The sequence below is a fragment of the Hordeum vulgare genome, chromosome 5H (assembly GCF_904849725.1).
Source record: "Hordeum vulgare subsp. vulgare chromosome 5H, MorexV3_pseudomolecules_assembly, whole genome shotgun sequence".
In the NCBI taxonomy this organism is placed as follows: domain Eukaryota; kingdom Viridiplantae; phylum Streptophyta; class Magnoliopsida; order Poales; family Poaceae; genus Hordeum; species Hordeum vulgare.
The window spans coordinates 488906606-488931830 of NC_058522.1; the positions used below are offsets into that span (position 1 = coordinate 488906606).

General features: G+C 45.4%; 4 protein-coding genes and 1 long non-coding RNA gene across 6 annotated transcripts; 1 reads left to right on the forward strand and 4 right to left on the reverse strand.

Moving 5' to 3' along the window:
- The first annotated feature begins 137 nt into the window (after positions 1-137).
- Positions 138-6350, forward strand: LOC123399798. Of its 2 annotated transcripts, XR_006610429.1 has the most exons (4): positions 138-474; positions 1375-1484; positions 5565-5726; positions 5987-6350. It is a non-coding gene; the product is annotated as an uncharacterized LOC123399798 (long non-coding RNA). The 2 variants fall into 2 exon arrangements; XR_006610428.1 differs by having other exon boundaries at positions 138-1484.
- On the reverse strand, positions 1497-3210 carry LOC123399797 (auxin-responsive protein SAUR50-like). The gene has a single exon (XM_045094179.1). The coding sequence runs from the start codon at positions 2789-2791 to the stop codon at positions 2402-2404; it is 390 nt and encodes a 129-aa protein (XP_044950114.1). The 5' UTR covers positions 2792-3210; the 3' UTR covers positions 1497-2401.
- LOC123399796 (indole-3-acetic acid-induced protein ARG7-like) lies at positions 4408-5340 on the reverse strand. The gene has a single exon (XM_045094178.1). The coding sequence runs from the start codon at positions 5135-5137 to the stop codon at positions 4745-4747; it is 393 nt and encodes a 130-aa protein (XP_044950113.1). The 5' UTR covers positions 5138-5340; the 3' UTR covers positions 4408-4744.
- A 2758-nt stretch (positions 6351-9108) lies between the features above and the next one.
- Positions 9109-9881, reverse strand: LOC123396429 (indole-3-acetic acid-induced protein ARG7-like). The gene has a single exon (XM_045091369.1). The coding sequence runs from the start codon at positions 9784-9786 to the stop codon at positions 9394-9396; it is 393 nt and encodes a 130-aa protein (XP_044947304.1). The 5' UTR covers positions 9787-9881; the 3' UTR covers positions 9109-9393.
- Positions 9882-14540: 4659 nt separating this feature from the next.
- On the reverse strand, positions 14541-15168 carry LOC123397529 (auxin-induced protein 10A5-like). The gene has a single exon (XM_045092057.1). It carries the CDS (start codon positions 15084-15086, stop codon positions 14697-14699), a length of 390 nt encoding a protein of 129 aa, XP_044947992.1. The 5' UTR covers positions 15087-15168; the 3' UTR covers positions 14541-14696.
- Between the last annotated feature and the right edge of the window lie 10057 nt (positions 15169-25225).

Here is a 25225-nt window from a genome sequence, read left to right on the forward strand (position 1 = left end):
GGACTGGACTGGACTGGACTGGGCTGGGCTGCTCGTACGGTGAACTAGCCCATTTTCCATCGGAAAAAAGGCTATAGCCCATTCGTTTGGTCACTTTTGCGTGTGAGCCCCTCGCGCGTCGGAGTATTACCGTAGGCACCGCTCCGCTGTCCCCAACCTTGGGCCATGGCGAAGAGGCGGAGCGAACCGGCGAGTCGCCGCCTTCCACCGTGCACGGTGCACCCCTCCCCCGTCAGCAGGAACAAAAGTTATCTTCCGGTTCTGACCGCTCGGCATGGATTCTCGGGGATTTTTTTTCCTTCGTTTTTTGCAGAGTTTCTTTTAATCCCCACGGCTAGGTCTCGCGACCCATTCTGGATCGTCTTGGTGTAGGTGAAAGCGGTATTTCAGTTGGTGCTTGATGCTGGGGAGTTTATCCTCTGGGAACTTGGCGGGAACGCTGTAAATTGCAAGTACTCTACATTTTACTTAGAGGTGACAGATAATTTGGTTTTAGGTTGTGGCAGGAACATCCATATTTGGTCTGCTGGCCAATTTTAAAGTGTGTCTGCTCTTGCTGCCATAAGACTTTTGCCCTCCAAAACTGCTTGATGAAAGCCTGATCCACTTCTGCATACCGTTATTTGTTAAGAGTATGTTGGCTTTGCTTCTAGGCTTCGTTTACTGGGGGTTCCATTTTCACCTTGCTCTTGGCTCCAGCTTTTCAGACAAGTTGCAGGTGGTGAAAACAACCCGACTTCTGACTCCAGAGGGATTGAATTAGGATCGATATTTAACACATTCTCTAATGCTGTCGCGCTCTTGTTGGTGCTTCAACTACTCCAAGAGTTAGCACTGGATCAGTTAGTCAATGAATAAGGTAGTATCATATGAAGAGCTCTGCATCTGGATAATGGATCCATTTGTCCATGAGGTCAGGGAATGCTAGTGGCAATTATATAAAACCGAGGTTAGAGTTTACGTCTCGAGAACGCTTGGAGTGCCGGTGGTTACTTGGAGCCAAAACTAATGACTCTAGCTTCCCCATGCCGTAGAATGAATATAGAGCCAGAGATTCAACAAAGCCGGGCACCGGTCAAGGCTGTTTACTGAGACGCGGCATATACGATTTTTCTCTCTGGATATTCAAAGGATATCCCTTTGTTTAGTCATAGTAGTGTGGTTACTGTACGGTCCCTGGGTTCAACTGACTGGTTGCAAATCCAAACAATAGGAAAGGGCTGGATCAAGCAGTTTATTGTTAATAATATAATACCCAGTAATTTGCGGTGTCTGTTTTCTCCTTACTGATACTTGATCCCATACTTTGGTGTTCTTCAGTCCTCTGAGTGAGTCAAAGAATACCTGGAATCGTTAACCTTGCCCTGATTGCAGGATCAAAGGAAGTTATCGACTGGTTCTGGAGTTATAGTTCTGCAAAAATGTCCCTAGCAAGCATCAAATGGTATTGGCTGGAGAAAAAACATCAGTTGACAGTGAAAATGGTAACCCACATGCTACCTGTATTGTACATTAATGCACTAATTCTATAGCTTTGTCTTGAATAAATTTATGTACCTGGAGATCAATCCAATCAAATGTACCAACTAACATTACTTTAGCCCTTTTCCATTTACGAGAAATTAGATATACCGATCCTTATAGATGCCAAATCATCATTTATTCGATCAATCAATGGATATATCTTCTTGACTACATCATCTACTACACTACTGCTCATTTGTTTTTTGCCTACCTTTTAACCATATCAACAAACGACTTTTCCAGTTTATGGCCCTTTTCTGTGGTTAATTTTTGTTGATTTAGATCACTTGATTAATTGATGCCATACCTCCATTCCGTGTGCCGTGTGTCTAGTCGGCATACATATTTCTGTGCTTTGAGATTTAAAAAATTGACAGATGAGTTGAGGCTCTGTAATCCAGTGTGTAAATGGAATTCAAACAGATTTGGATAGCAAATTAGTGGATGCTTGCGTAAGAGAAGATCTGCGGGAAAACACTATAGGTGTATCTTAGCGTAATTTGATCCAAACCACTTGCAATCAGTGCGAGATGAATTGAACTGTGCGATTCTACTTTGGAATTGCAACATTATGCCATATATAGACATAAAGAAAAACTTATAGATTCTTTATATATCTGTATAACACTTCCACCGACAGTTACTACAACTTAGGAGGGGAAAACACATCAACATCTAACATTGCCTTCTCACAAAAATGCAAACCAGAAACAGAAGAAAAAATAAAAGTATCTCATTTGCCCAGTATATGATGATGTTGTTTATCATACTTGGGAATGCTAAGGTTGCTTCCAAATGTGTACACGGTAGTCCCAGAATGCGAGTTCAACAAAACTCAGAGCTCATAAACTCGGCATCATCCAATCCAATGCATATGCTACGACCGATCGATGATGACAGTCTGACCAGTGCCAAGCAGCCGGTAGGATTTCCCCCTGGAGAGGCCACACCTCCTCCCCCCAGCCATCTGCTTCTCCTCCTTGATCTGCTCCAACACCCCGGCGAACGCCTCGGCGTTGCAGGGTAGCTCGAGGGGGCCTGCGGACGCGTACCCAAACACCTCCTCGGCCTCCTCGAGCAGCGCCCGGAACAGCGGGTGGTTCACGCACTCTGTCCGCACCACGAACCGCTGCCTCCCGGCACCGACGTAGACAGAGAAACAGCCCTCTGCAGGCTTGTTCCTCATTGGTGTGCTCCAGCACCTGTCCAGTGTCTTGGTGATCAGCCCAGCCTTCCTCTTGGCCAAGCTCTTCTCAGACATGCCCATGGTGCACAAAAGTTAGCAGGCTAACTAGTTGGAATTTTGCAAAATGAAGAAAAAGTGTAGCAAGCTTGGAATTGGGAGGTGACAAGGAAAGGGTTGGAATTATATATATAGACGGATCCACCAAGACGTGGTCTCTCGATGGAAAGGCCATATTTGAGATATGAAGATGATGAGAGTGACCCAAAAGCTATTTTAAAAGGTGAATACGGAAAAGACCTGCTCATCATTTCATTAAAGAATAGTGAGAAAGTGATTGAAAATAGTCAGACAATTATTGCACATATAGAATCAAGCTTCGCACCTTATTCATTGGTCTTTACAAGGATGTGACTTGTTGTTTTAGCAGCACTTGTACAATAATAAGTTTCATCTTATAGACTTGCTGCCATAGTCTAGATTTTTCCTATCCAAAACTGCGTGACAAAAGTTTGATCCCCTTTCGCATAACCATTATGTTTAAGATATGTTGGTTTTGCTTCTAAACTTAATTTACCAGGGGTTTCACCAAGCTCTTGACTCCATCTTTTCAGATAAGTTGGAGGTAGTGAAAACAATATGGTTCTAACTTTTGACTCTAGAGGGATCAGGTTAAGATGGACATTTAACCCATTTTCTAGTGCCGATGCACTCGTGTTGGTGCTTCAGGTCCTCCAAAAGTTAGCACTGGATTAATTAGTCAATGGTTAAGGCAATATTATATGAAGATCTCTGCATCTGCCTAACGGTTCCATTTGTCCGTGGGGCCACAAAATGTTAGTTTATAAAGGTGAGGTTAGAGTTTACGTCTCGGGAACCCTTGGAGTACCAGTATTAGTTGGAGCCAAAGCTGATGGCTCTAGCTTCTCTTGCTATAGAATAAAGAGACAGAAATTCAGCAAAGACCATGGCCACGGCTGTAAATACTGTTCATCAAGACACGTCATATATGATTTATCGCCTTGTCTTTGGATATTCAGAGAATATCCCTATGTTTAGTTATGGTAGTATTGTTGCTGTACGATACCTGTGTTCAACTGATTGATTGCAAACTCAAGAAATAACAAAAGGCTGGATCAAGCAGTTTATTTTTATTTGTTTCAGTGAATTCTAATACTCGGTAATTTGCAGTGTCTGTTTTCCCCCTTACTGATACTTGATCCCATGCTTTGGTGTTCTTCAGTCCTCTGAAAGGGTCTAAGAATACCTGGAACCGTTAAGCTTGCCCTGATTGCTGTACATCCATCTGAGTCGGTTGCTATATATCTTCCCGATTACATCATCTACTAAACTACTGCTTATTGGTTTTTTTGCCTACATTTTAGCCATACCTATATAACTGAGTTTTCCTGTTTATGGTCCTTGTCTGTGGTTAGTTTTTGTAGATATTAGAATACTTAATTAACTGATGCCAAACCTCCATTGGTGTGCCATGTGTCTAACCCGCAAACATGCTTCTGCTGGTGCGTTGAGATTTAAAAATTTGTCATATGTGTTGAGGCTCTGTAATCCTGTGTGTAAATGGATTTAAAACAAATTTGGTAGCAAATCAGTGGATGTTTGCATGCAGATGATCTGCGGAGAAACACTATAGTTGATTAATCTTAGCGTAGTTCCATCAAAACCTCTTACACTCGGTGTGAGGTGAATTGAATTGTGCGATTCTGCTTTGGAATTGCGACACTATACCATCTGTGGACATCACAAGACTTACAGATTCAAATGACACTTCCGCTGACAGTTACTACAACTTAGGATGGGAACACACCACCAACATCTAACATTACCTTATAAAAATAGAAAGAAGAAGAAGAAGAAAAATATCTAACATTGCCCAGTATACGATGATGTTGTTTATCATACTTGGGAATGCTAAGTTTGCTTCCAAAAGTGTATATGATATCTGAGAACATGAGCTCGACAGAAACTTTAGAGCTCATCAACTCTGCATCATCCAATTCCAATCCAATTCGTATGTTACGACCGTCCGATGATGACAGACCGGCTGGTGCCGAGCAGCCGGTAGGAGTTCCTCCTGACAAGGCCGTACCTCCTTCCTGCCGCCATCTGCTTCTCCTCCTTGATCTGCTGCAGCACCCCGGCAAACGCCTCAGCGTTGCAGGGAAGCTCGAGGGGCCCTGCGTCCGCGTACCCAAACACCTCCTCGGCCTCCTCCAACAGAGCTCGGAACAACGGGTGGTTCAAGCACTCTGTCCGCACCACGAACCGCTGCCTCCCAGCGCCAACATACACCGAGAAGCAGCCCTCCACGGGCTTGCTGTTTCTCGCCGGCGTGGTCCAGCACCGGTCCAGCGTCTTGGTGATTAGCCCGGCCTTCCTTGCAGCCGGCCTCTTGTCAGCCATGCCCATGGCACACAAAACCTCGCAGGCTATATCTGGTTGCAAATTTGCAAAGAATGTGTGGCAAGCCTGGAATTTGGGAGGTGGGGAGGAAAGGGGTGGAGCGGTATATATAGGCCGATCGCCAAAGACGGGGTCTATCAATCGAAGGGCCGTATGTGAAATACGAAGCCGATGAGAGCGACCTGAAGGCTTTCTTTTTCGTGAATTTGCAAAAGACTTTGCCCATCGCTCCATTCAAAATGAGAGGGAAATGGATGGAAATTAGTCAGAAAATTATTGCTCATATAGAATCTGACAATCTCTGTGCCTTATTCGTTGAATGTTTGGTAGGATGCACCTTGTTGTTTTTATAATAGTAGCATTTGAGTACTATATGCTAGTACGTTTGCTGATATGTGCGTACAGGCCTAATGCTTAATGATAAGTTAATTAGGGTGCGATTTGGCAGCCTTGGAAGGTTGGCCTAAGGAGGAGTTAGCTGCGACTGTGGAGGGAAGCTGGCGTGTGTGACATCATGCCATCATGGTCGACTTGGAGCTGGAGGCGGGGCCAATGGCGTGGCGTCATGGCAATAATGCATTACATTGAGCTACAGGTTAGTTAATCCTCTCTGGCCTGCGCTTGCTGCATGATTGGGATTAGTTTTGAGGTGTCAAACTCCTCAGCCACAAGGGTTCTTTAGCTTAGCATTAGCAACGGTGCATGGAACACTCCAAACCGACGGCGCCCGTGAAGGCTTTGTTTGATGGGTTCAGATAGAATTGAGGCTTCATGTCATCGACACTCTGAAAACTTGACACTTGGATCTAAATAATGCATGAACTACACTTGTATGCATGAACGCCGGACCTCTAGGCTGCATCGCCGTCATCTCTATGCCTGCAGCGACGATCGACGAGACGGATACAACCGGCGACAAGAAGACGGAAAGCCTAGATTGCCCAAGTTTTGCTCGGTTACCCAGGCGAGATGTTCGCAGCGGCAAAGGACAGCTCCGTAGCTGCAGGTGAGACCAGGAAAGACTGCAGAAGCAGAGCGAGGCGCTGGACGAAATCACTGACATGTCAAGGAATGTTAACCCCTTGCACCATCATCACGTCGGCCTCATCTCCAATCCCGGACGCTCTTATCTATTCCTAAATCCAGATGAAGCAGAGAGCTTCACTGAATAGAAAGTTATGGTCTTCTTTTGATTATTACACTGAGATGTGTGTTTAAACGATTGATCTTGTCAGCCTTTAATTATTCTACCGAGTTAGTTCTGGCGGCAATTTTGTTTTTCATTACAAGAATGATATCACGTCCTTTATGGTTACGAGGGAAGTTAGAATTATTGACCTAAATACCCTTTGAACAAATCTAACTGACCTAATTACCATTTGAACAAATCCATGATACTCTAGAAATCAATGGTTAGATTAGGCTTATACTGCTTCTCTCCAATAGGCAGTATAAGGTACCGAAAAAATGCTCTTAGTGGATAGTCTTTAATAGTATTTGATGTGTGTGTATCTTGTGGTGGAACCAAGCCACCCGGGTTCAAGTTCCACATTTGGCAATAATGCTCACATATTTCCTGAATTTATTTCATGCTTTCTGGCACTATTCTTTCAGAAAGTGTATGTGGCAAGTTTGTCAATCTCAAGATCCGGTCTACTCTCTCCGTGTATGCTCTCACATGGATGAGTATGTGTGTGTGTTGTGAGCCTTTCTAAGAAAAGGCATGTTACTTTGCATCGCCGTTGCCCAAGGACATCTATGAGGTGAATGTCTCTTATGGACACATCAGTTGACATGAACACTAAACCCATGTCGTATCTTTGTGTTCTCTTCCTTTATAGGAGTGTCCATAAACTAGGGTTCGAAACCTAGTGTTAGTCCTTCTGATTGCTTCTGATGTAGTAGTATATCATCGTTTTGTTCGATCAATCGATGGAACAACCATGTCCGGCTGGCCGGTATATATCTTACTCCCTCCGTCCGGAATTACTTATCATAAAAAAAATGTATGTAAAACTAAAATATGTCTAGATACATTCATTTCTATAACAAGTAATTCTGGACGGAGAGAGTACTAAATAACCGTTCATCTGTTTTTTGTGTTTCTTTAAGCCATGCGGCTATAACCAAGTTTCCCCTTTTTGGTTCTCATCTTTTAATAGGTACTATATGGCCGGTTTTTACAGCACACGGCTAATTTAGTGCCTCTGTTAGAGATGCTCTAACATGGTATTAGAGTCTAAGATCTTGAGTTCAGTCCTCACTTTCACAGTTTATCTAAAAAATTGATGATACCCTCTTTGTTCACGTATAGGCATCTTGAGCCATATCTCTAAGTTTATCCACGTGATGACTTTCCATGTCAAACGTGAGAGGGGATGTTGAAGTGTACGTGTAGATTGCCTAGCCCTTTATTTTCATAAGTTCGAACTTTTAGTTGCGTTGGATAGTACATGAAACTTAACAAAATCAAGATTTGCAGCTTATTCGTTGGATCTGCACCTTGTTGTTTTAGTAGCATTTGTACTATAATATGTTTCCTGATTCATGCATACAGTACTAGTGCTTATTAGTATGTTAATTAGAGTGCGATTTGGCAGCCTCGTAAAGTTAACCTAAGGAGCAGGAGCTAGCTGCGACTGTGGAAGGAAGCTGGCGTGTGTGCCATCATGATCGACTTGGAGCTGGAGGAGAGGCCAACGGCGTGGCGTCATGGCAATAATGCATTAGATTTAGTCAGGGGTTTAATCTAATTAGTCCTCGCTGACCTGCACTTGCTACATGATTGGGATTAGTTTTTGAGGTGTCTAACTCCCCAACCAAAAGGGTTGTTTAGCTTAGCATTAGCAACGGTCTCCAAACCGTGGAGGCTTTGTATTTGTTCGATGGGTTCAGACTTATAAGACTTCGATGGGTTCAGACTTACAAGACTTTATGTCATCAACACTCTGAAATTTGACATTTGGATCTTAATAATGCATGAACTAACTTGTTTGGATAGTGCTCGTGTATTAAATACTCACACCGTCCTAAAGTAAGTGTCTCAGTTCTATACTAGCTCTAATATAAAATTGTACTAATCACTCCGTCTCAAAATAAGTGTCTCGGTTCTATACTAGCTCTAGTATAAAATTATACTAAGCTTGAGATATTTATTTTGGAACAAAATGAGTAGTATTAATTTGATACGTGTGTGGGGTGTGTCTTGAGCTTATTGCTTGAGCTATGCCGCCGTTGCCTAGAAACATTCAGGGGGCAAATGTCTTGTGGACATTTTGTTCTCTTCCCTTGTGGACTATCCATAAATGGTTTGAAACCTAATGTTAGTCCCTTCGATTGCTTGTGATACAGTATCAGTCATTATTTACGAAAATCATCGTTTTATTCGATCAATTGATGGAATAACCATGGCAGGTTGCTATATACTCACTCCCCCCGAAAATACTTGCCGGAAAAATAGATATATCTAGACATATTTTAGTTCTAGATACATTCATTTTTATTTATTTTTAAAATAAGTATTTCCGAACGAAGGGAGTATATCCTACCGAATAACTGTTCATTTGTTCTTTGCATTTCTTTAAGCCTTACGACCATAACCAAGTTTCCTCTGTTTGGTCCTCGTCTGCTGTTTGTTCGTTTTTGTTGATATTAGATCAGTTAATTGTTGCCAAACTCATTGATGTACCAAGTGTCTAGTCAGCAAACAAGTTTCTATTCATGCTTTGAGATTTAAAAATTGGGCATACGATTTGTGGAGTTGAGGCTCTGTGGTACTTGCATAGCTGATGAACTGCTGAAAAATAATACAGTATATGCATGCTTTCATTAATGTTGGCATAGTTCCGTCTAAATCACTTTTTTCTGAGAAACATAGTGCAGAGGTGCTCCAACTTGCGATCAGTGTGAAATGAATTGAAGTGTGTGATTCTACTGCGGAATTATGGCCGTACGCCAGTCATCACAAAACTTACAAATTCAGTCGTGTATCTGACTATCTGTACTATAACACTTTTCACCGACGGTTACTACAACTTAGGAGGAGAATACACATTAACATCTAATTAACAGTGCCTTGTCACAAAAGTAGAAAAAGGAGTATAAGAAAGAAAAATATCTAATATTGCCTAGTATACGGTCGCTTCCAAATATGTACTCTGCTGCTCTACATGATAGTCTGAGAACATGAGCGCAACATAAACTCAGAGCTAGCTCGTGAACTTGGCATCATGCATCCTATCCGATACAAATGGATATGCATGCTACGACCGGCCAACGATGACAGGCCGGCCGGTGCTGAGCAGTCGGTAGGAGTTCCCCCTGGCGAGGCCGTGCCTCCTCCCCACCGCCATATGCTTCTCCTCCTCGATCCTCTCCAGCACGCTGGCGAACGCTTCGGTGTTGCAGGGCAGCTGGAGGGGACCTGCGTCCGCGTACCCGAACGCCTCCTCGGCCTCCTCAAGCAGTGCCTGGAAGAGCGGGTGGTTCAAGCACTCCATCCGCACCACGAACCGCTGCCTGCCCGCGCCGACGTACACCGAGAAGCAGCCCTCCGTTGGCTTGTTGCTCCTCGCTGTGGTGCTCCGGCACCGGTCCAGCGTCTTGGTGATCAGCCCGGTCTTCCTCGCCGCCGACCCCTTTTCAGCCATGCCCATGGTGCACTAAACTTTGCAGGCTATAGCTAGCTGGAAATTTGCAAAGAAGGTGTAGGTGTAGCAAGCTTGGAACTGGGAGGTGGGGATGAAAGGGGTGGAATGGTGCATATATAGGCGGGTGCGGGTCAAGTAGGAATTGGCCTCTCGATCGAAAGGCTGTAATTGAAATCTGAAGCCGGTGAGAGCGACCCTAAGGCTTTCTTTTTGGCGAATACGCAAAAGACTTTGCTCACCATTCCGTTTATAAAAGAAATGGAAATTAGTTGGACAATTATTGCACACATATAGAATCAACCCTTGCACCTTACTCGTTGAATCTTTGGAAGGATGCACCTTGTTGCTTTAGCAGCATATTTGCGTTATAATACGCTTTCATGATACACGCGTACAGTGGTAATCATGCCTAGCTAATACTATGTTAGTCAGAGATCTAGAGTACGATTTGGTTGCCTCGGAGGGTTAACCTAGGGGAGCTGGCTGCGACTGTCTATTGTGGAAGCGTGTGTGACATCATTCCATTATGGTCGACTTTGAGGGAGTAGGAGCCGGAGGAGGTGCCAACGGCGTGGCGTCATGGCAAATAATGCATTAGATTTAGCCGCGGATTAGTTAACCCTCTTTTCCCAGCGATTGCTGCATGATTGGGGTTAGTTCTGAGGTGTCAAACTCCCCAACCACAAGCGGAGTTGTTTAGATTAGCAAGTAGCAACGGCGCATGCACCGCTCCAAACCGACAGTGCCCACGGAGGCTTTGTTTGATGGGTTCAGAGTTCAGACTTGAGACTTTACGTCATCAGCACTCTGAAATTTGACACCTAGATCTCAATGCACAAACTACACTTGTTTGGATATAGTGTTGGTGTATTAGTGGACAGTGTTCGTCTAGATTTAATTAGGAGTACTATAGATGTGTGTATGGTGTGTCTTGAGCTTATTGCTTGAGCCTGATGATCTTTGAGTTGCCGTTGCCCAGAGACATTCAGGGAGCGAATGTCTTGTGGAGACATCAGGTTACATGAAAACTTACCTCATGTCGTATCTTTGTGTTCTCTTCCCTTGTAAGAGTGTGCATAAATTAGGCTTGAAGCTTGATGTTAGTCCCTTTGTTACTTGTGAATTAATTTACAGAGGGAGTGTGAGTAATTATTCTTTTTCTAAAAGATATATTTGGTATACATGTACTTGGTAGTCTAGTATTTGTAATCCGTCTTCTACCTCATCTCTAGGAGAGGCTTCTTGCCCTCCAACTCTATACTTTCATATATACTCGTCTGTGAGGCTCAATACAATATTCATCGATTTCACAAATCCCTCTCTACCCTTTCTAACATGGTATCATCCTAATTGATCTAACCCTAGCTGTCGCTGCCGCTTTCGCTCCGCGCCACCCCCAGGGCGGTCGACCTCCATGACCACCGCCGGGGGCCGCGTCGCCCATACCTAGGGTTCGTTCATCGTTTGTGTTGACCGGCTGACCTAGAGAGTCTTTTTCCCGAACCCTTATCATGGGTTTCTCTCTCTCTCTCTATCATCGCTTTGATCGGCTTTTTGTTTTTGTTTTTTCAATCAAAGATCGGTTCGCGTCGCCCGCCGCCGTCGTCGACCCTGTGCCTCTACTCCAACACCGGCACGTCCGACCGGTTTCTTCTACGACCCCACAGCCTCACGTGACGTGACGACCCATCACGGCCGCCGTCCGAACATCTACCCGGCCGTCGATCTGCTGATCTTTTGGTGACTCCTCCTCCTAGTAGATCTAGGCTTTGTTTGATGGGTTCAGACTTGGGACTTTACGTCCAACACTTGTATAGATCTGAACGCACGAACTACACTTGTTGGATAGTGTTTGTGTATTAGTGGATAGTGTTTGTGTACATTTAGTTAGGAGTAGTATATGCTTGTGTGTATTCTGTGTGTGGTGTGTCTTGAGCTCTGCTGATCTTTTAGTTGCCGTTGCCAAGAGACATTCAGGGAGCGAATGCCTTGTCGACACATCAGTTGACATGAAAGCTGACACATCGTATCTTTTGTTCTCTTGCCTTGTAGGATTACATAAATTAGTAGTGTTCGAAACCCTATTTATCCCCCTTGGTTGCTTGTGATGTAGTATCAGCCACTACATCCCATGGAACAACCAAAGCCGGTTGCTATATATCTTAACTATTAGATCAGCTACTAAATAGTTGTTCATTTCTTCTTTCCATTTCTTTTAGCCATACAAGTATAAGTGATTATGATCTAAGTCGAAAATTCTAAACATACAGAGTAATACGAGGGTTTTACGGACTCCTTCGTTAGCTAATCTCCACCGCCCCCTGATTCTCAAGGGTGTGGGCCCCCTCGCCCTTGTTTCTTTCAATCATCTTAGCCCACCTAACTCTTTTCATAAATTTTCGTAAAAACTGTCCGTACGAGTAGCGTCGCTCGATCTAAATCTATCGACTCCGAAGACTCCCCACTGCCACCCTCCTCTAGCCTCCTTCATCGATAGACCCCGCCAGCCACCACCATTGGTGACCACCATGGTCTTTTGGCGACTCCTCCTCCTAGTGGCTCTTCGTTTCCTTCCCCCTCCATCAATCTAGAGCCTTGGGACCTCATTCTACCCCACCTTTGCCATCAAAGGTTGTGTGTTCCTGACCCCTTCAAGTGACGCGTAGATCTGGTGTGTGTGTATGTTGGGGGGTGAGGGGGGGGGGGTAGTGATGCTCCCCTATTGAGCATCGCTCCAGACTCCTCCAACTTGTGTTGAATCCGTGGACGGAACGAGCTGGCTCCCCTTCATGTCGGTGGTTTGACCGGCGGCATGGCAAAATTAGTGATGTTAGTGCATCATCGACAGCCTACGGCAGTCGATGTTTTGTCCTCCTCCTCTGACAATATAGATGCCTCTAGCGGTGGTTGGCTGCTTTGATCTGCTCGATGGCCTTGGGGGCGCAACCATCGTTGGAGGGCATTTGGCGGCGACTTGTGTTGTATCTCGTTTGGGCACCGAATTTGGGCCAAACTGAACCGGTGATGGCGACGGCCTTCCCAATGGCTTCCCCATCTCGGTCCCCGACCAATGAAGTTGTGGTGGTTGCTCAATAGTGATACACATGGCTTGGCCCGTTGGCTTCACATATGGCAGGCTATCCCATGCCTCCCACCCTTGTAACACATAGTCTCCAACAAGTATCCGTCGTGCTCTAGTGATTGTCGGAATGTGCCCCATATCAGTGCAGGTGTTAGCATGCTCGATGTCTATGATGGCAAAGCTAGCATCTCAACAAATGCCCAATGTGTGCAGTTCATCTCAACCCATGATTCCATGTTGATTGAGGTATTGGAGCAAGACTTCTTCTTTGGCAAGTTCATGGCGGCAACACAAAAGACTTCATCTTTGGTGGTGTTCCTCGAGTTCTAGATGAAAATGCTAGGTCTGACCTTCACTAGTTGTGCATGGCAGTAGTTGTTTGCGCTCTCTTGTTGAAGACATTGTCTCGAGTTTGCTTGGACTTCCTCTTCCGGCGTGAAAACCCATGATTCAGCATATGTGGTTGGATCTGGCACCGATGGTGTTCATGCATTATTTCCTTTCTGAAGGTGATGCTACTCGGGAACCGTATCGTAGCATGGAAGCTTGTCAACGACGATGGTAGTTGTCGATCGGTTACTGTAGTGGGTCGTTCATCTTGCATTGATCTTTTTTTCCTTTGTTTATTGTGTGCATTCTGGTCATGCAGAGACCGAGCTTGTACTCGTTGTGCTTGCATTCTCTTCATGCAATATTCTGTGTCGGTAAAAGTTTCCTTTGTAAAAAAAGTACAACTATAAGCGAGTTTCGCCTTGTATACAATAATAATTTGAGTTTGGCCATTGGTGACACATGTGTCTAGTCGACAAACATGTTTCCATTCACGCTTTGAGATATTAAAGTGCCGTTAAAGATTAAAAAATTTATGTGGTTTTTACACAAAGGTGTGGTATTAACCAAAGATAATTTAATTAAGCGTAGTTGGAGAGGTAGATCGAATTGCTGTTATTGTGATCAACATGAAACAATCAGACACTTGTTCTTGGACTGTCCTCTCGCAAAACTACTTTGGCGCACTATCCATATAGCTTTTAATGTGATCCCTCCTACGTGTATCAATTCAATTTTTACAACTTGACTCAATGGAGTGGACGTTAAAGTATCTAAACTTATTAGAATAGGGATATGTGCTCTTTTGTGGGCTATATGGAATACCAGAAACGACATAATCTTTAATGGTAAGAAATTCAACAATTTTTTGCAGGTCATATTCCGAGCAACGTCCTGGATCCGTAGGTGGTCATTACTCAGTCCTGCGGACAACAGGGAGCTTATGGTTACTGGGTGCAACCGATGGGAGATGGCCGCACGGGTTATCTTCAACCAGCTTGAATGGCGTGCTAGTAATAGACTAGGTGTATAGGCATCGTAGTCTGCTATTAGTTACGCCGGATGTGGCTAGTTCTTAAGAGTTAGTTTAATTTCAGATTCATTTTATTTTCAGCCTTCAGGCTTATCTCGAACTATTTTGTTACTTTGGATTTTTAATAATATGGCTGCATGCATCGATTGATGCAGAGGCCGGGGGCTCGTTTCCTCCTTCTCAAAAAAAAATTCACGCTTTGAGATCGGAAATTAGCCATGTGAGTTGAGGCTATGTAATCCTGTTTGTAAATGGATTTGAAGCTAAGGTTGCCTTCTCACAAGTCACAAAAACAGAATAAAGAAGAAAAATATCTAACGTTTGCCAAGTACTCCGTGTATGGTGATGTTGTTTACAGTACCATACTTTGGAGCTAAGGTTGCTTACAACTGTGTACACGATAGTATGAGGATGCAAGCTCAACAGAAACCCAGAGCTCATCAACTCGGCATATGATCATAAATGCAAATGTTACGACCGGCCAACAATCATAGGCCAGGCAGCTCCAAGCGACCGATAAGAGTTCCCCCTGGCGAGGCCGTGCCTCCTCCCCACCGCCACATGTTTCTCCTCCTCGATCTTCTCCAGCACCTTGGTGAACGCCTCGGTGTTGCAGGGCAGCTCGAGGGGGCCTGCGTCCGCGTACCCAAACGCCTCCTCGGCCTCCTCCAGCAGCGCCCGGAACAGTGGGTGGTTCAAGCACTCCGTCCGCACCACGAACCGCTGCATGTCATCGCCGACGTACACCGAGAAGCAGCCCTCTGCCGGCTTGTTCCTCGCCGTCGTGCTCCGGCACCGGTCCAGCGTCTTGGCGATCAGCCCGGCCTTCCTCGCCGCCGACCCCTTCTCGGCCGTGCCCATGGTGCACGAAACCTAGCAGGTTGAAAGCTAGTTGCAAATTTGCAAATGATGTGTAGCAGGCTTGGGATTGGGAGGTGGAGAGGAAAGGGGTGGAGAGGTTTATATAGGGTAATATGGGGCCGGGTCGACCAAGACGTGGTCTGTTGATTGAAAGGCCGTATTTGAAATCCGAAGCCGGCGAGAGCGACCCGAAGGTTTTGGCATTCGTGGATACGCACAAGACTTTACCCACCATTCCGTTAAAAAAAGAAACGAAAACAGATGAAGATTAGTTGGACAATTGTAGAATCAATCCTTGCGCCTGGCCGTGTTTGGAATGGTTGTAATTAAATACAAAGGTGTTTATTTTACACTTGTATCTTACCGGCCGCTAAACAAATTGCATGTGGAAATGAAACGACCAGTTGAGGTCTGTAATATTTCTACATGTGTATTTGGACGAAACCGACAATCCAATCAGGCCCACTCGTTGAATCTTTGGAAAGTGGTAATCATGCTTAATACTGCTCCTATGTTAGCCAGAGATTCAGAGTGCGATTTGGCGGCCTTGGAAGGTTAACACCTGGCTAGGGGAGGAGCTAGCTAGCCGCGACTGTGGATTGCGGAGGCGTGTGTGACATCATTCCCTCATGGCCGACTTGGAGGGGGTAGGAGCTGGAGGATGGAGGGGGCCAATGGCGTCATGGCAAATAATGCATTAGATTTAGCCGCGGGTTAGTTAATCCCTCTCTGACTGGCCCCCGCTTGCTGCATGATTGGGGCTAGTTTTTGAGGTGTCAAACTTCCCAACCAGAAGCGGCGTTGTTGAGGTCACGGCGCATGCAACGCTCCAAACCGAGGCTTCGTTTGATGGGGTCTGCGGCCGTGCTTGCAATTGGGCGGCCGCCTCTGTCATCGGCGGTTTGGGGATTTGACACCTGGGTCTAATAATGCACCAAGTATATACACTTTTTCTCTGAGACGTCACCAAGTATATACACTTGCGTTAGTAGATAGTGTTTGTGTATTAGTGGATAGGGTTTGTGTAGATTTGATTTAGGGCGCAAGACGTGTGCGTGGTGTCTCGAGCTGATTTGCTTGAGCCCTGCCGGACTTTGAATTGCCTTTGCCACTTGCCAAGGAAGAGCGAATGTCGACATGAAACTGACTGACCCCATGTAGTATCTTCGGAATTTTTGTCAAAAGGACCCCCTCTCGAACGTCATTGTCAGAAAAGACCACAAGCAGCAGGAGAAAACGGAAAGGACCCCCTCCCCGCGTGACGGCAGGCGCGTCAGGCGGCACATGGCACCTGCCGCCACCGCCCGAGGCGGCTGGGGCCTGCCGCCACCAGCCCAGGCGGCCGGCTGCGGATCCCGTTCCCGCCCTGCCGCGCCGTAACGGACAGGGGCTGGGTGGGCCCTGCCACCACCACCCCAGGCGGCCGGCCGGGAATCTCGGCTCCTGGGCAACTGCGCTGACTCCGAGGCTGCCGTTCTAAATTTTCCCGCCACATGCATGCGCTAAGGCCCTGCTTGGGATGTCTTTTTTTACCAAATACACTTGTAAAAATAATACACACCTCCATCCATCGGTTTAGTTTTCAACTGATTTTATACTACGACCGGTATAATACCTTTGTAAAATATTACACTTGTAAAAATAAAACGGCATTCCAAGCAGGGCCTAAAGGCTGATTGCACTAACTGAGGCCGTCTGCTGTATTTTTTCCCGCCACATGCACGCGATAACGACGCACGAGCAGTGCAATTTTTTCCCGCCTAAGTTTCCCGCGTTATTTTCCCGCCTAAGTTTCCCACGTGGATCGCTGAAGTTTCTCGTTTTCGCGCCATTTTTTCCCGCGTAGACATCCGGCAGAGCCTATAAAAGGAGGCAGGGAGTGAAACTCTCTTCACCATCAACCAGACTTCAAAGCACCTGCACCTCCATAGTCAGTATGAGTTTGCCTTGTTCGGATCAGAGCATTAGGCCTGGGAAAATGCAGAGTGCAAGCTTGCCTCGGGGGGTGGAAGCAGTTCGATGTTGGTGCGGTGATGTCTGCAAGGTGAAGGAGGTGACGGATTTTTCAGATTGGTTGGGCATGAAGTTTTTCATGTGCGCCAATTATGAATCTGATCCACCCGAATCTATTTCTGCGTACATCAGGCCTCCGGTATGCTCAAGTCATCCAGATTATTGTTTACTTGATATTATTGTTTACTTGAATCTGATCCATCCTTTAGTCTCCTCCTCCTCTCTGCATGTACTATCGTTGGATTGACATGGAAATGCCGGACTGGGCGGTGACCGAGATTCGTGGAAGAGGTCGTCGTGCATGGGCTAGCTTGGACTTGGAAGAGCACCGCGAGAAGGCTAAAGCAGAGGAGAAAGCAGATCAGAAGAAAGAGTGGGAAGATTATTGTGTGGAGCAGAGGGCTTTTATTGATGAGATGAAAAGGAAAAATCAAGAAGAGAAACTTCGGCTGGAGGAGGTTTACACACAGCGGGAACAGGCCCGTGAAGCTGAGAGGGAGAGAAAGAGAGAAAGGGCTCGTGCCGCCAAGGCAACAGAAGAAGCTGGTGATGGAAAAGGAAAATATCCACGTTGGACTCAGTAGATTTATTTTATTGTATCTTAATTTGTGTTAGTTGTATCTTAATTTCTACAAGTTGTATCTTAATTTCTGCAAGTTGTATCTTATTTTCAGCAATGTCTATCTTAATTTCGGCAAGTTGTATCTTCATTTCCGCAATGGGTATATTAATTTCAGCTACGTGTATGTTCATTTTATCCCGCCATTTATTTCCCGCCTCGCTTTCCCGCCATTTTTTCCCGCGTATAGCTTTGCCGCCATTTTGTTCTCGCCTCGCTTTCCCGCCATTTCTTTCCCGCCATTAGTTATTCGTCTCGCTCTGCTACACCTATAAAACCCCCACCAGACCAAGGTGGGTAAGGAGTGTCCTGAAAATGTCACATTATCCTTTCGATCGTAGTTTTCACAGTGGTATGTCCGAGTGTCTTCTGCGCTTAGCTAGCAATTTCAAGATAGATAATAGAATAGTTTCATGGGACGAACTCGTCAGTAGTGACACGCTACTGAAGGAGGTTGCCCACGCATTAGCTAGGAAGGGGTGGCCTGCAAGGACATATGAGGAGATTCGAAAAGAACTTCTGCGGTTGAATGAAAGATGGAAGAAGAAAGGCCAACACATACGCGGTGGAGGTGGAGTAAAACATCCTTTTTATGGATTGACGATAGTGAGGACGAAGACGATATCTTCATGCCGAGTACCAAGGCCAAGAGCGCATCATCGACGAAGGACAAGAGAGCATCATCGACGAAGGCCAAGAGTAGCGCTTCGTCAAAGGGCGAGAGCTCTGCATCGTCGAAGGATGACGACGACTTTATGTAGTTTTTTTATGAACTCTACATCTTAATGTATCTTATTTTATGTATGTTATTTTATGTATCTTATTTTATGCAAGCAACTTTAAATTGGAAAACTGCGTCGAAATATATCGAGAACTTTTATTTCATCAAACTACATAGATGTCTTGTACGTACATCTGAAAGTTTGAAACTGACAAAGAGAGATACAATAGTTCGCACACATAGATAGACGAATCACCCTATGCGACGACGACCAGCTGGCTTGCCCGATGACCGGAGGGTGACAAGCGTTGAGGGGGTCTGTGTTCACGAAGACCACGGCCGTACTGTCCCTAGTGTTCCTGTGTCTGCGACTCATGCATAGGTGGTGGAGTCTGAAATCCATATTGAGATGATGATTCTAAATTGTAGGTGAATGGCTGTAACTCAGAATTGATATAAGATGGACCAATAACGACCTACCCGAAAAAATCATTTAGCATTCCCGGGAGCTTGCATTGAGTATCATGGGTTTCTGTAAGTATTTCTTTATGTACGCCATGCTGGGTATGTTCATCTTCCCATGATGGATCATTAATTTTCTATGTGTAAATAGAAGTTATGTAAGATGAAAAATTACGTGTAAATAGAAGTTATGTAATTGCTTATTATAATTGTACATACCTGACCGCTGTTGTAGCTTTGTGCTCCCTCGCTTGTCTCAGCCCAACGATTATCCTCGGACATCCTAATCCCTCGCGTGGGCGGATATGGCTGAGATCCTTGAGTGTGTGCGCCATATGCTGTATATGCATCCTGCTCTACAAAATGAGTCTATTCGGGCGTCGAACCTAAATCTGGAGCATGTGATCAGAGATGATGCAAACCCCTTCCCGATCTTTGATGACCCCCATCTTCAGGCAACACAGGAACCATAGCCAACTATGTTTGTTTTCGCTCTCCACTAGTGCATAGGCAATAGGACGAAGTTGATTGTTTGCATCAACTGCCATCGCCACTAAGAGTGTGCCCTTGTACTTTCTAGTGAGAAATGTACCATCAATTGATACAACCGGACGACAATGCTTGAATGCTTGTATAGTCTGGGCGAATGCCCAGAATAAACGGTCCAGGATTTGCTCGTCCGGGTTCAATGGATTTGGACGTTCTTTCCGGAAAACTTGAGTCCCCCTGTTAGCAACTGAAATCTGATACACCATTCTAGGGGAAAAAGAGTACGCCTCCTCATAGGTTCCATACAACCTCTGAAATATCTTTTCCTTTGCATGACGAGCCTTGTTGTACCTGACAGGGAAACCAATCAGATCAGATGCAGTTGCACGCAAAGCCCTAATACTAATATTAAGACTTTACTGCACAATGGTTTGCATGACCTGTGACACATATTCAACAATCACATTGCGGTGCTCTGAAAGAGTGCCGGTTTGCTCACAACCATGTTGCTCTATTTTTGTGACATGCCATGGCTGGCATACCCCAGGCTTCTGGCGAGCAATAACTCTTCCGCGGCAACCCGCTTCGCGATGGATGCATATGAGCTTCAACTCCTTTTTATCAGACTGCTTCACTCTATGTTGCCTGTGTATAGCAATTGTATAGCTATGTATTGCTTGTTTAGCAGATTTCTTATCTCGGAAAATCTGTCCAACGGCCAGACTTCCCGCTTCTAGGCCAGCAACAGAGTGAAATTCATTGGTGATGCTCATAACCTGTAAAAACTCTGGGTTGATTGGTGCAGCGACCGCCTTCTCAGGAGGAACAACTTCATCATCATCTGATTCCGAAGAGGCAGAAGAATGACCATCATCATCATCATCTAGCGCCTCCGGCAATCCCTCGACATGTTCGCTCATGTCAACGACCGCAGACCAATATCCCGTGTCATACACTTGTTGGCCACCTGTTGGTTCCGATTGGCCGGTTGAAAGTGCATGCTATGCCCCTAATTGTCTTTTGGTGTTAATGACAGCACATACATAGGAAACTAATCCTATTTGTTGAGTGTATCTCAGGACGGCAAGTGCTTTAGTAGATTAAGATTTCTGTGCCAAATGCTGCTTGAAAAGATTGGTGAGTTATATTTCGAGAAGACTCGGGATTAAGAAGAGATGCTGTAGAATAGTCTTTTGAGTTTACTGATATTGAGTATAGGGATCTCGCACTATTAAGAGGGGATCACAGGCTTTGCGAGAAACTTGCTCATACCACATCTCTACAATCATATCAAACATCACATATTTTCCACTCTCTACAATTCAACATATGTCCAATCTCCTCGGACATCTGGCTCCCTCCGGACGTCCGAGGGCCGGACGTCCGGCTAGCTTCGGAAATCCGCAGCCACACACCAGTAGTTTGTAGACATTATATCTCGGAAATCCGGATCCCTCCGGACGTCCGAGGGCCGGACATCCGGCCAAGCTCCGGAAATCTGGAGGTCAACACCAGTAGTTTGTGTCCACTATATCTCAGAAATCCGGCTCCCTCCGGACGTCCGAGGGCCGGACATCCGGCCAAAGCTCCGGAAATCCGGAGGTCAACACCAGTAGTTTGTGTGCACTATATCTCGGAAATCCGGCCACCTCCGGACGTCCGAGCTCCGGATGTCCGACCCCCGTCGGAAATCCGGAAGCCACCACCAGAAGAAATTATGTTGTATAACACGGACTTCCGGGCCACTCCGGACGTCCGGCTGCTGATGCATTCAAACATGTTCAAGCACATCTATAGGCCTCGGACGTCCGGCCGCTGATAAAATCAGATAAGTTCCAGTCATTCCTACAGGTCTCGGACGTCCGACCTCGGACGTCCGGCTCCTCGCGGACGCGCGGACGTCCGCCAAATTTCGGACGTCCGGACCCTGTGTGACTTATTGCACCTCCAACGGCTGGATTTCACTCCACACTATATATACTCTTCTCCCACCTCGTGAAAGGGTGTTCAACACAGCTAAGATACATCCAAGAACACCTTTCCTCTCACTCACTCTTGTCTACACTAAATCCTAGATCTCAAGAGCATTTGTGAGTCCTTTAGAGTGTTGTTCCAATCAAAACAAAGATCGTCTCCCTCTCCTCCTTCCCACCAAAGTGATTTGTGATTTGAGCAAGTTTTGAGCAATCCCCGTGATCTTGTTACTCTTGGAGGTTGGAGACTCCTAGGCGGTAGGAGTCTTCGGAGAGGAATCAAACCATTGTGATATCCCCCGGAAAGTTTGTGAAGGTTTGGAAGCCACCTCAAGGCTTACCACTAGTGGTTGAGAAACGCCTTCGTGGAGTTATCTCAAAGGGAGAATAGGGTGAGCCTTCGTGGCGTTGGTGTGCCTTCATGGTAACATCCGCCCCTCTAACGGTGACGTAGCTTCCCTCCAAGGAAGTGAACATCGGGATACATCCTTGTCTCTCTCGGAGTTTCGGTTATTCCTAACCCTAACTCTCTACTTGTGTTAATCCTTATTACATACTTGTATTTGCTTATTGCTTACCGCTTGCCTTGTTTCACTCCTAATAGCTTACTCTTTGTCATAGCAATTATTAGGCTTACACTTATATTCCGCACTTTAGCCTAAAATTGCTAAGTAATTGTTAAAATTTGGATTTGAACCTATTCACCCCCCCTCTAGGTCCATCTCGATCCTTTTCAATTGGTATCAGAGCCTCGTGCTCTATTTGACACAGATCCAGCTGCAGTAGCTCCAGTGCAGAGGGACGGGACTTCCGCGGAAGTCAAGTATTTCACCTCTGAGGACCTGGAACGGGCCCTTGCCAAGCAAAAAGAGGAGCATGATGCTTCTCTTGAGTCCATAATTCAAATGAGACTAGCAGCACTAACCACGGGGACAACCACGTCCCCGAGGGCCTCAGGGCTCCACGTGCACGGTACTTCATTTGGCCAACCTCCTCCGGAGAGGAACCAAACCAGTGTTCCATGGCTTTATGCTAAGTCTCAAATTGAGAAACCTAAGTACAATCCTGGAGGAAAACCTCCCTTGCTTGATGACAATTCCGATTTTGCTTTGTGGAGAGTTGGTATGCAGGATCATCTTAGGTACGCCAATGATGAGATGCTGGACATCCTCGAGCATGGGTACAATCCTGTTGATCCAAGGTGCCTCACGCCCAGAGAAACTTATGACAAGCATCTCAATGACACTGCGATCATGTGCATAAGAAAGGGGATGAATGACAAGCAACGAAGACCTTACATTCACATCACAAGTGCCAAGGAATTGTGGGACAACATCATAAGGACCAAGACCGGTACCTCCACTCTTCGGCTTGCTCAATATGAAATTGCCAAGGGGCAATTACAGAATTTCTGTATGGAAAAGGGTGAATCTCCCAAGCAACTACTAGAACGGCTCATGACTCTCACCGCAGACATTGAGTCATGTGACTGTGACAAGACGCAAGATGGTTTCAACTTGACCAAGAGATTTCTTGTGGACAAGTTACTTCACACTCTTGCTCCATATCACCATCAAATGGTATGGGACATGAGACAACATCATGCCTTCAAAGAAATGACTCCGGGTGACATCATATCCACCTTCCAACTATTTGAAGAGTCAAAGGCAAATGCAACAAAGCACCTAGCCATGCATGGCACTTCAACATCAAAGATCAACCTTGCTTTGAAAGCCAAGCATGAGTATGATGAAGAAGAAAGTGAAGAAGAAGAAGGTGATGATGACTGTCAAGATGGTGATGATGTTGACTCTAATGAAAGCCCATCTTTTGAGGACATTGCCCTCTTTGTGAAGAAGTTCAGTGCAGGGAAGTTCAAGGGAAGATTTCCAAAGAAGAAGCTAAGGAAATGCTATAACTGTGAGGAAACCAACCACTTCTCCAACGACTGCCCTTATGAGAAGAGAGAAGACAAACCAAGGTTTCCAAAGACCTTCGTAAAGAAGAAGTTACCAAACCCTATGAACTCCAAGTCCAAGAGGACAGATGGAAGAGCAATGGTTGCTCAAGAAGAATCAGATCCATAAGATGTTGGTGGAGTTGCCGGAGTAGCTCAAGATACCCATAGAACTTTGAGGCAAGTCAACAAAAGTGGTGATGTTGTTCACTACAACTATATGAAGGACTACAAGGGCAACGCTCACAAGTGTCTGATGGCAAAGACTGCCATGGGAGATGGGGAAGACCAAAGCTCCCATGATAAGGTTAAGGTAACCCCACGGCTAAACTCCTTCAGTCTAGCTTCTACCCCTTCTGATGAGTATCTTGATGCGGAAGATCGTTATGAGGATAATGATTTAGATCATCCCATGTTTGCTAAAATGAACAAATTTATGGGCTCTCTCAAAGGAAAGAAACTCACTATGTTTCGCATACTTATGGAAATGGTGAGTAAGCACACCAATACCATCAAGGAACTCGAAACCCTCGTCACTGAGGAGAAGGAGAGAAATGAACTCCTTGAGCAGAAAGTCCTTTATGAGGAAGCACAAAATGATGCATTATGTTCAAAAGTAGGTGAAAACCTTGATAAACATGCTAATGATCTTGCCTCCTTGAAAAAGGCTGAAAATGTGTGCAGAGAATTACTAAATGATAAAGACCGACTTGTGAACTCTCATGCTTCTCTTTCTAAGGACTGTGAGCGTCTATCCTTGTCTCTCAAAGACAAGGAAGAGAAACTCACTGTTCTTACAAAGAGCTTTGAGGAACTTAAGGTCACTTATCTTGACACTCTAGCTGAGGCCTACTCCTCACCTATTATCAATGTTGATACCTGCACTACTAACCCTAGTAGTGAACTGACATCTATCCGTGAGGAAAACTGTTCATTAAGGGCACAGCTAGACAGAGGTCTCATGACATGTGCACAAGGACAAAAGACTCTCAATAAGATCTTAAGTCGACACAATGGAGGTGTCGCAAAGGAAGGGCTTGGGTTCAACCCAAGTACTGCCAAGAAAAGTACATCTCCTCTGAAGTGTACCACTCCTCTTAAGGAAATATTTGTACCAGAGGGACACACGGAGAAAGGTAAGGTTGTGAGTGGATCGACCACTAGGGGTCCGTCTGCTCACAACAAGACAACCGAATTCATGCCGCCATCCTATGTACTACGCAAATCAAAGGAAGGAAAGGTCTATGCTAAATTCGTTGGTCCCCGTAATGCATTTCGATTCTATGCTATTTGGGTCCCTAAGACTCTTGTAACTAATGTGAAAGGCCCCATGACAAAATGGGTACCTCAAACCAAGTCTTAATTCTTTACAGGCTATTTTCTCCGGTGGAGCAAAATGGGTGATCGACAGTGGATGCACCAATCATATGACCGGAGATAGTAACTTGCTCTATGACTTCATGCAAGCCATTCGACCATACATGAGCATTGTATTTGCTGGAGGGTCGAAAGGGCAGGTAATTGGGTTGGGCAAGGTGGCAATCACTAATGACATGTCTATTGCAAATGTCATGCTTGTTCAATCTCTTCAATATCATTTACTTTCAGTTCGCCAATTGGCTTCCGTCGGTTATGACACGCTATTTGGACTAACGGATGTGAAAGTCTTTAAGAGAGACACTCTTGAAGTGGCTTTTGTTGGAGAGTTGGATGGCAACCTTTACACGGTTGATTTATCGAAAGAGAGCACTTTCCATACAACTTGTCTAATGGCCAAGGCCGACATGGGATGGCTCTGGCATCGCCGGCTCGCCCATGTTGGCATGAAAAATCTTCAAAATCTCTTAAACGGTAATCACATCCTTGGACTAACAAATGTATCTTTTAAGAAAGATCGTGTGTGCA

Excerpts from the sequence above, each read along its gene's own strand:
- LOC123399797 (XM_045094179.1), bottom strand. The coding sequence starts at position 2,791 with ATGGGCATGTCTGAGAAGAGCTTGGCCAAGAGGAAGGCTGGGCTGATC.
- LOC123396429 (XM_045091369.1), bottom strand. The coding sequence starts at position 9,786 with ATGGGCATGGCTGAAAAGGGGTCGGCGGCGAGGAAGACCGGGCTGATC.
- LOC123399796 (XM_045094178.1), bottom strand. The coding sequence starts at position 5,137 with ATGGGCATGGCTGACAAGAGGCCGGCTGCAAGGAAGGCCGGGCTAATC.
- LOC123397529 (XM_045092057.1), bottom strand. The coding sequence starts at position 15,086 with ATGGGCACGGCCGAGAAGGGGTCGGCGGCGAGGAAGGCCGGGCTGATC.